The sequence below is a fragment of the Borostomias antarcticus genome (genome assembly GCF_949987555.1).
Source record: "Borostomias antarcticus genome assembly, chromosome: 5".
NCBI lineage: Eukaryota > Metazoa > Chordata > Actinopteri > Stomiiformes > Stomiidae > Borostomias > Borostomias antarcticus.
In genome coordinates, this window is record NC_140238.1 from 34,720,208 (window position 1) to 34,730,842 (window position 10,635).

A 10,635-nucleotide genomic window follows, 5' to 3' on the forward strand; every position below is an offset into this window, starting at 1 on the left:
GTCTCTCTTGTGTTAGGGTTAGGGTTTAATGCTGGTCTCTCTTGTGTTAGGGTTAGGGTTTAATGCTGGTCTCTCTTGTGTTAGGGTTAGGGTTTAATGCTGGTCTCTCTTGTGTTAGGGTTAGGGTTTAATGCTGGTCTCTCTTGTGTTAGGGTTAGGGTTTAATGCTGGTCCATCTCTCTTGTGTTAGGGTTAGGGTTTAATGCTGGTCTCTCTTGTGTTAGGGTTAGGGTTTAATGCTGGTCTCTCTTGTGTTAGGGTTAGGGTTTAATGCTGGTCTCTCTTGTGTTAGGGTTAGGGTTTAATGCTGGTCTCTCTTGTGCAGGTACTCTCCCTTGGCTGAGCAGTTTGCGCAGCAGTTCCCAGGTCATGATCTGCCCTCTATGTTGGCCAAGTTCTCCCTGCCTGTCTCCCTGGCGGAGTTTAGAAACCCACTGGATGCTCCTGTACAGGAGGTAGGTCTGCACACACACACACACACACACACACACACACACACACACACACACACACACACACACACACACACACACACACACACACACTCTACTCTACTCTACTCTACTCTACTCTACTCTACTCTACTCTACTCTACCCTGCCCTGCCCTGCCCTACCCTGCCCTGCCCTGCCCTGCCCTGCCCTGCCCTGCCCTGCCCTGCCCTGCCCTGCCCTACCCTACCCTACCCTGCCCTGCCCTGCCCTGCCCTGCCCTGCCCTACCCTGCCCTGCCCTGCCCTGGCCAGGCCCAGCTCATCCAGATGGTGGTGTGGATGCTTCAGCACCGCCTGCTGATCCAGCTGCACACCTACGTCTGCCTGCTGGTGCCCCCCAGCGAGGATGAGCCTGGCCTGCGGGATGAGGAGCCCCTCCTGGCCGCCAGGGTGGGGGGGCGCGGCCTCAGCACCCCTAGCGCCCTCAGCTTTGGATCCCCAAGTACGTACCTCCTCACCCAGCCACCCATGGGCTCAGGGAGCTGTTGCTTTAGTGCAGCAATAGCCTGAGGTTAACTTAATACTCCATGTGCCATGGCTGATTCAAAATCAACCTAGACATCCCCATCTGTTCCCTCATCTCAGTTGATAAGCAGAGTGTCTTATCTGTAGCTAGCAGTGATGACATGACCCTGACCAGTCCCAGCATGGAGAACTCCAGCGCAGAGCTTCTTCCTGGAGGAGACTCGCCTCTCAACAAGAGGATGACGGAGACTCTGCTGGCCAGCCTGGCGGAGCATGAGCGCCAGGCCCTCCTCAGCATCCCTGCTGCTCAGAACCCAGAGGACCTGCGCATGTTCGCCAGGTATGCTCTCTGGCCCGATCTGATGCTGATGGGGTTTTGTGGTTGTGGACAGTGGTACGGTACAGTATCCTGCTCTGATCATTCTCTCTGTCGCCCCCTGCTGGGCATCAGCCTGCCTAATAGGTGGACCTAGTCTGCAGGACCCGGGGGACTCCTATATCTTTGAGAACACATAAATCTGTCTGCTCTGTCTTTTGGGGAATTAAGAGGTTTTTACTTAAAGCTTTGGAGAAATGCATGTTTATTTTTCTGGCCCTGTCTTCAAAGCATGACTGGGGAACATAAGGGGAAGAGAATGGATTTGTTTGTGTAACATTAAGATCTAGCTACAACTGAGGCAGAGAGGGAAAGAGAACATTCGGACAAGAAATCACCAGAGCAGTTGCACAATACTGTGCGTCAATTCAAACTGCAGTATTCACTGAGGTGTTTGACGAGCTGCCTCATGGGATTTACCGAGTTAATGATTCTGGGTTTAACTCTCCTCCATGCTGGTTGTGGGGTCGATTCCCAGTGTCTTTAACTCTCCTCCATGCTGGTTGTGGGGTCGATTCCCAGTGTCTTTAACTCTCCTCCATGCTGGTTGTGGGGTCGATTCCCAGGTTGCTGCACTACTTCCGAGGCCATCATCACCTGGAGGAGATCATGTACAACGAGAACATGAGGCGTTCACAACTCAAGACGCTCTTCGACAAGTTCCGCAGTGTGCTGGTGGTCACCAACCACGAGGACCCGGTCATCTCTCTGTTCCAGTCACCCTTGGAGTAGGGACAGGGACCACATACTGCTCTCCTGATAGGACAGGGACCACATACTGCTCTCCTGATAGGACAGATACAATAACACACACTGCTCTCCTGATAGGACCACATACTGCTCTCCTGATAGGACCACATACTGCTCTCCTGATAGGACAGATACAATAAGGAGAGCATGTTGCTTTCGCTAACTGGGAAAGATTGACTGGTGGGAACCAGTATGTATGCCTTACTGTAGCTCAGCAATCCGCTCAGATAACTGCAATGTTTTCATGTGTGTGAGCTTATGTACTGTACATACATGTAGGCTTTTGCAACTTTTAGTTTCATTTTTTCATGTTGATGTCTAACCTTCATGTTTTGTTTTGATTATTAAATTATTGATACCGGCTGTTTAAAGTGTGTTACATGATACCTAGGAACTGTCTGGGCTGAGCACTGTGCACAAGCCTTTCCAATTAGGGGGATTGGTTCGTTCCCAGATGTGGTAGATCATTCTAGTGAACACAGCTGAGGTGGGCACATGCTGTAATGATCATTCCAGACCACAGCCTGCCTCCCCTCTGGAGTTCGGACTGCCAGAGAGTAGAGAGAGGGAGAAAATGTCAAACATTAGACAAGCTGTTTTTGCTCTGAGAGCAGCAGAGCGTTCCAGACATGTGTGCAATCGATGAGAAGAGAATTTCTGAAGCGAGGACGTTTATTAAAAAACACAGTGGGGAGATAAGTACGACAAACTAATTCTAGTTGGTTTGTTACCAAGGAGAGTGGGTAAACCCATAGAATAGCTATTTTATGTAACTTAGCGGGTAAACCCATAGAACAGCTATATTATGTAACAAACAGTGACTGATGAGAAAAATGGGAAGTGTGTTCTCTTGCATCTATTTTTTGTGTTCAGACAACATTTGGTACCATAGGAATGATTTATTCATAGTTAATTACTAACATTAACATATTTATAGTTTATTACTAACGGCATATTTTCAAGCTCTCTCTTGCTTCCCCCTTTCATCATTTGTATACATCCATAGTCAAATATCTGACTATGAACATCACAGCTCCATTCCATTACTGGGTACCCTTATGTAGAGCAAATAAACTTGTCCAATTGTGGAGAGTATGTATGAAATGCCAGTGATTTAGAAGAAGAACTGCAGAGTAAGCAGTTAATTGTGTGCAACTACGTTAGCTAGCATAAGCACACGTTATAGCATTACGGTCGGCCTAAATGAAAAGAAAGGTGGCTGTAAATTCCTCCATGTGTTTTCAGCTCTGTCCAGTGTCAACATCACATTTCTTCACTTAGGAAGCCAAGTTGTGTTTTTACAGTGCTGCTCACGCAGTCAGTCTCTCTGCCCGTTTGTCCAGCACACTCACACAGGGATGTCCACGCAGATAGAAGCGCAAGGGTTTGGTGGCCCATTCCCCATGGGACTCGATGCCTATGCGGGACGTGGACACCACCTCCTGAGGGTCCTGTGGTCCCGATGGGGCGTCCCTCTCCAGCCACACCTCTGGGTCTGAGGCCAGGTCTCTGCGGTCGAAGCTGCGGGGAATGTCCAGAGCTTGGCACATTTTGGAGGGTCCGTTGCACAGCTCTTTGTCCTTCAGAGGTCGTGCTCCCTCCCTCCGTCTGGCCACTCGCAGCTGCCTCATGACGGCCTGGCCTTGCAGGGGCTCCAGAGAGCGCAGCAACACTGCAGCCCCCTCCCCTGCAAAACAACAACAACAACACAATACACACAACCAGTCAGCAAGGCTCCACTCTGTCTCCTTCCTCTTTTTCCAAATGTTGACAGAAAAAAGCAACATATAGGCCTAATAGTGTCCATTAATGAGAAACGGTTGTCTTAATTGAGGCGTTTTTCCAACAGATATGTGGATAATTTGATCGTGGTTAAAATTACGTGGATAATTTGGCTGCTTCATGTGTTTTTAAGGCGCTCAATGCCTTTAAGGCAAGCTGTGCACTTACCTTGACTAGATATATTCATACAGAGGTAGATGCCATAGATTGGGTACACATAGATTGTGCCTGGCCTCATAAACATGGCTGTGTTCCTCTCTGTGCGTTTACCCCCAGCTGAGTGAGAGGCTCTGTCCTCTCCTCCAAGGTAGGCCTCTGTCTCCACCACCCGGCCACGCAGCTCCGTGCCATCGGCACTCCGGCGCACCAACACCTGCCACCAACACCAGAGAGCAGGTACAGTAGGCCGTCTCCAACCAACACTAGAGAGCTGGTACAGTAGGCTATCTCCAACCAACACTAGAGAGCTGGTACAGTAGGCCGTCTCCAACCAACACCAGAGAGCAGGTACAGTAGGCCGTCTCCAACCAACACTAGAGAGCTGGTACAGTAGGCCGTCTCCAACCAACACTAGAGAGCTGGTACAGTAGGCTATCTCCAACCAACACCAGAGAGCTGGTACAGTAGGCTATCTCCAACCAACACTAGAGAGCAGGTACAGTAGGCTATCTCCAACCAACACTAGAGAGCTGGTACAGTAGGCTATCTCCAACCAACACCAGAGAGCTGGTACAGTAGGCTATCTCCAACCAACACTAGAGAGCTGGTACAGTAGGCCGTCTCCAACCAACACCAGAGAGCTGGTACAGTAGGCTATCTCCAACCAACACCAGAGAGCAGGTACAGTAGGCCGTCTCCAACCAACACTAGAGAGCTGGTACAGTAGGCCGTCTCCAACCAACACTAGAGAGCTGGTACAGTAGGCTATCTCCAACCAACACCAGAGAGCTGGTACAGTAGGCTATCTCCAACCAACACCAGAGAGCAGGTACAGTAGGCTATCTCCAACCAACACTAGAGAGCTGGTACAGTAGGCTATCTCCAACCAACACCAGAGAGCTGGTACAGTAGGCTATCTCCAACCAACACTAGAGAGCTGGTACAGTAGGCCGTCTCCAACCAACACCAGAGAGCTGGTACAGTAGGCTATCTCCAACCAACACTAGAGAGCTGGTACAGTAGGCCGTCTCCAACCAACACCAGAGAGCTGGTACAGTAGGCTATCTCCAACCAACACTAGAGAGCTGGTACAGTAGGCTATCTCCAACCATTCCAAAACGTCCAAGTGAATTAAAAGTCACACAGAAAACAGAAGATGCCTGATGTGCACATATTAGTATCCTCTTCCCACAGAAGTAAATGCTGGATAGAATATTATGCATTTTGCCGTCTTGAGGTGGAAAACTACGTTTCTGGAAAACAGGAAGTGAACTGGAGGTCTTCAGGGAAGCATGAGGATTATTCTACTGTACCTTGCCTGCCAGTAGGCTATAGGAGCCAGTCCGGAAACCTGGCCACATTATAATGGCTTTCATACGGTTATTTACAGGCTCCTTGTAAAGTGGTCCAGACAGACAAGCCTTCATTAGTACCACAAACATTCGGATTGAGGCACTTGAGGTCAAAAGAAAAGGTTTATGTGCTGTTGAGAAATCATGGCAAAAAACATGGACATGTTGCATCGTGGCGCCTGTGCTTTGCGTCCTGTAGGTTTAAAGCTCAAGACAGTTCTGATCATTAAAGGTACATGGCTAGCCTATATTAGCATTTGGATAAGATTAGTTAGAACAATGTTTGTGTCTAGAAAATATACCTTGCCGAGAAGGGATTTGGCCAAACAGACACAGGTCTGATTGAAAAATGCTTCTTTAAGTCTGCAGTCATCCCCTTCCATGGGGAAGTATGGACTCCTCTCCGGTTTAACGGGGACATCAGCCTGTAGCTCCTCTACTGACTCGGGTTTCTCCTCTACTGACTCGGGTGCCTCCTCTACTGACTCGGGTGCCTCCTCTACTGACTCGGGTTTCTCCTCTACTGACTCGGGTGCCTCCTCTACTGACTCGGGTGCTGAACGCAGCTTTCTCTTCCGTCTGTGCATCGTACTGCAGACAGGGTTAGCCTAGGGTTAACCCTAACCCTAACCCTAACCCTAACCTTACCTGGTTGACTAGCTAGCTGGCTAGATTGGTTAAAACATTAGCTTGCTAGATAGGCCTGCAGTAGCCTATGCAACGATGAACATGGATGCTATCGACTCTGCAAACTAGAAAGATAAGACATTGTCAGTTGTGAGTATGCATTAATTTCATTAGTCTGGCTAACACGTTTTACTCTCTACGTTTAAAAAACAAACAACGTATTTGGATCCTGTTTTCTAACTACAGCTCCACTTCTTGCAGCTCCTCTTAAAGGCGCCGCATATATATATTATTTAAAGGGCTAATACACCCAAAATACAATTGAGCCTTAATAAATGAGCCTTCACTAATCCAGAATTCACTTTAGTTTTAGATGATTCGCCTATCCTATCCGTAAATTGCTTTTCAAAAGCTTCTGATATTTCATATAACTTATATGACCCATTCATTAAAAATGCAGTCTTCCTAGATTAGTCTTTAGCATCGTCTAGTTTTTGCCAGAATATAACATTGTTATTGTCGTTATGTCGTTATTGGTTATGATGGTTTTCATGTTACAGTACTTTCATACTGACATTCATGCAACATTCATACTGAGTTCCCATTACACAGTTCTGGATCAGACATCCAGAGTATTCAAATGTAGGCCTCTACTTCACTCGGGTTAGGGTTAGGGTTAGGGTTAGGGTTAGGGTTAGGGCCTATACAAGTCAAACTCTTCCCTGATTCAGCTGCCTCAGAGACGGGTCTACAGAGGTAGTCAGTAATTACAGTAAACACTATAAGTGTTGTATTGTAGGTAGTCTATACCTTAATTTCCTCTGCCTGCCTTATCATTCCTCACAGCTTCATGAAGAAAACAGTGTGATGGAGTGAGTGGTTATAAATAGCGCTGATGTCCTTGTGCCACCTTGTGGCCAGGAAGCTGGCGCGCCAGCTGGGCCGAAGGCCGCGTTGAATGTTAGGGTTAGGGTTAGCGTTAGCGTTGACCCTGCGCTGGCCTGACAGAATGGGACGCGTTCAGCTGGCCGGCGTGCGGGGGGAAGCCATGTGTGTTCATGTCCTTCATCTCATTCCTTTCTTTGTGTGTTTTTTGCCATAGTTGTCTTGCAGGCCATTAAATGATATGAAAAGCAAACTGTCACATTTTCCCTATCCAGTTTAAGCTCTTCCATTTTTCTGGAAATTCACTTGCAAGATGAGATGGGGCCCTGGCCCAGTGCTGGCCAGCCGGACAGCGAGTGATGGCTGGTGGCTCTCATGGGGTTGACTGACTTTGGCTTCTAACTTGGCCCCTTGACTCTCTCCCTGCTGTACGGTTCTGTCATTAGAGTCAGACAGACGTGACTTTGAAGTGGTTGCAGTCTGTTACCAAGCAACTAGCTCCTGAGTTCAAGCTCCAGTAGGTGGAAGGCGTCCCTGCTGACTGCAGTGACCTCCCAGAAAACAGCTTGATTTTCTAATTCACCTGCCAATCAACTGTCAGGCCTGTCAAGGCTTATTGGTCAGGAGTGATGTGACCCAGAGGGCTGGATGTTTCTGCTGTAGCCTCTCTCCTGGCTGGGTAGAGCTGCACTGCAGAGCCTCTGTCCTGGGGTGGGTCAGATCGCTGGTGGGGTGGGTCAGATCGCTGGTGGGGTGGGTCAGATCGCTGGTGGGGTGGGTCAGATCGCTGGTGGGGTGGGTCAGATCGCTGGTGGGGTGGCTCAGATCGCTGGTGGGGTGGCTCAGATCGCTGGTGGGGTGCGTCAGATCGCTGGTGGGGTGGGTCAGATCGCTGGTGGGGTGGGCCAGATCGCTGGTGGGGTGGGTCAGATCGCTGGTGGGGTGGGTCAGATCGCTGGTGGGGTGGGTCAGATCGCTGGTGGGGTGGGTCAGATCGCTGGTGGGGTGTCAGGGAGAGCAGCATGTTTGTGGGGTGCTGGTCTTATGTGTGAGCATAGCAGAAATAGGTGAAGGGCAGACATGAGGTTGCTAGTGGGTAAACTGATAGGCTTCAGTAACTTAAGGATGGCATAAACATTCCCCCATCTAATATTTGCATGGCTCGTTTTTATGATGTCATGGCAGCTGTCCCGTAGTAACTTTTATCACTTGCGCTTGCGTGACCAAATGACATAACAATCCAGAATTAGACCATATAATCCTGAATTGAATTTGTTTTGATTTATTTTCATTATCAACTCTGATTTATTGTTATTTGAAAGTACTCACATGTAAGCTAACTATTGGTGTCATTTATGAGTACATCAGTTCACTCTAATAGTATATCATACTAAAACTCATCATGCCCATTCAGGGTGATTTCTTGTTGGAAGGCTGCGCAGCTAGAGTTGAAAGCAGGTGCCTCTCAGGGTCTGTCAGAGTGATTCTGGCTGACTGATAATGATCCTGGAAGTCAGACACGCAGAGTAGCGGCCAGGGATGGCTGGATGACTTGTCATCTATCAGATAGACTGGCCCATGCCATGGTTGCCATGGCTGCCGGGCTTTGGCTGTGTGTCCTGAGTCTGTCAGCAGTGCTGGGGACGTCTATGACACACAGATGGATGCTCTCCATACAATAACCCAATAACCAGAATGCACCACGAGCATAGACTGCTTAAATATCTTGTAACATCATGACTCGTGAAACTCTAAGGGACTGTTGGAAACGTTCGTCTAGGAATCTCTCTCTCTCTCTCTCTCTGCATCCATATTTATTGAGAAGCATGGTAATTAATTGTTTATAATGATTTACAAAGGGATCATGTTTTACTTTTCTAATATACTAGCACACAAGACATAAACAAAATCATAATATAGCAAATACCTGTATATTTCATTGTTCCTGCTGAAACCAGGAGGAATACATGTTTGCTTAGGGTGCCAGAATTACCCTTAGGTCACCCTGGGGTCAGGGTTAGGGTTAGTCCTCTGGTGTGTCAGCAGAGGGTTAGGGTTAGGGCTCAGACTCATCTTCCATATTACTGCCTCTCTCTCCAGCAGCTCGACAGAACATCTCTTTTGTTTATTTATTTTAGAATGGCATTTAAACATTAAGCAGAACCTCTATCTATAACCCTAACCCTAACTCTGTATTTGGTAATTTTGGAGGCTATGATAACTGTTCCATTTTTTTTAAGACATCACCAAAATGTTTGTTGCTGCATCAGTAGAGCAAGCATAAAGACCGACATGAAGCTATCATAGAGACCAACAGGATGAAGTAGGGCACACAGTCACCAGTAGGGGATCTAACACAGCCTCCTCTGTTCCACTCTCTGAACTTTTGCTAAATTTAAACTGATATCTGTCAGCTGACAAGCAGATCCAAGCGTTAGTAATCAGAGGCTTCACAGCATCTGACTTCTGTTCTCTGGTTTCTCTCACTCCTGCTAACTCACCAACTCTCTCACTTGCTTTGAATGGTCTTAATTATTCAGCAGTCCACTCTATGTTATCCACTCTATCAATCCATTTCAGACTATCAATTGCTTTGTTCCTTTAGTGAAAGATCTACTGGGGTCTGGTGGTAACATGGCCCTGTATGGCACATCTCCATCTGCCTCTGTTTGATGGGATTCATTTTTCATGAATGATCATGAATGTTTCACGAGACTCCTGTCTTGTTTTAGAGGCATGGTGCCAGGTGCACTGCAGGTGGGGTGGCTCCTCCCCCGGGGGCTGGCCTCACAGGGCCCCTGTCTCCGTCTCCTCCCCCGGGGGCTGGCCTCACAGGGCCCCTGTCTCCGTCTCCTCCCCCGGGGGCTGGCCTCACAGGGCCCCTGTCTCCGCCTCTCTGCAGGTGGGGTGGCTCCTCCCCTGTCTCCGCCTCTCTGCAGGTGGGGTTAGCCTAACCCTAACTCTAACCCTAACCCTGACCCTGACCCTGACCCTAACCCTGCTGTCTGTGCTCTGATCTCTGCATATTACACACAAGAGTGTCAGAGAGCCCCAGACCCCAAGCCTGCTGTTTTAATGAGAATGGTTTTAACCCGTGCATATCCTCACTGTGCTTAGCCCAGAAATGATGTCCCCCTGCCACCTCTGTGGTTGGCTGCCCTGACAGGAAACACTTTATGGGCTGTCCAACGGTGCTCCTCTGGTTAAACATGGCCTTGCGCTCAACCCTTTTATCTATGTCTGATTGATGGGGCTTCAGGGAAGCTCTAGTGCTCTTAGGTCTGGCGTCACGGCCTAATCGCTACCTTTGCCATGGATGCACCCCGACGGAGAGTTCATCCCCAAGGGAGAGTTCACCATTAGTTACTGCTACTTCATGGTATATCAATCAGTAGCTCCCAGTAGGCTTCTGCTTCTGCCTTACATGTCTTGTAAATGCACATGTTTGTTCATGTTATCTGTCATCGTCCAGCGACCGCTGGCGGAGGGTATATTTTCAGTTGTGTGTGTTACTTTGAGTGTTTGTTCGTTCGCTCGTCACATAGCAGGATTATACAAAAATTACCAGAGCGATTTTCATGAGACTCGGTGGAGAGGTGCAGCATGGGCCAAGTTAGAACACATTCAATTTAGGTGCGGATCGAAATCACTGGGCGGATACACAGATTAAAAGAAACAACATTGTGGTGACTACCAGGGCCCCCAGCCCTCCTATAGGGCCCTCTGACTACCAGGGCCCCCAGCCCT

General features: G+C 48.5%; 2 protein-coding genes across 3 annotated transcripts in view; one reads left to right on the forward strand and one right to left on the reverse strand.

Annotated features, from left to right (window-relative positions):
• Positions 1–2,357, forward strand: part of nprl3 (NPR3-like, GATOR1 complex subunit) — a 14,801-nt gene extending 12,444 nt beyond the window's left edge. For both annotated transcript variants that reach the window (XM_084438290.1, XM_084438291.1), the window contains exons 10-13: positions 326–455; positions 745–934; positions 1,105–1,297; positions 1,900–2,357. In XM_084438290.1, coding sequence (XP_084294416.1) covers positions 326–455; positions 745–934; positions 1,105–1,297; positions 1,900–2,065 — 679 coding nt within the window. In that variant the 3' untranslated portion in view covers positions 2,066–2,357. The remainder of the gene's footprint in view (positions 1–325; positions 456–744; positions 935–1,104; positions 1,298–1,899) is intronic.
• A 428-nt stretch (positions 2,358–2,785) lies between these two features.
• On the reverse strand, positions 2,786–6,130 carry mpg (N-methylpurine DNA glycosylase). The gene is made up of 3 exons (XM_084438294.1): positions 5,679–6,130; positions 4,034–4,238; positions 2,786–3,770 (listed from the first exon to the last, which is right to left on the reverse strand). The coding sequence occupies exons 1-3, from the start codon at positions 5,961–5,963 to the stop codon at positions 3,394–3,396; spliced, it is 867 nt and encodes a 288-aa protein (XP_084294420.1). The 5' UTR covers positions 5,964–6,130; the 3' UTR covers positions 2,786–3,393.
• Positions 6,131–10,635: the final 4,505 nt, after the last annotated feature.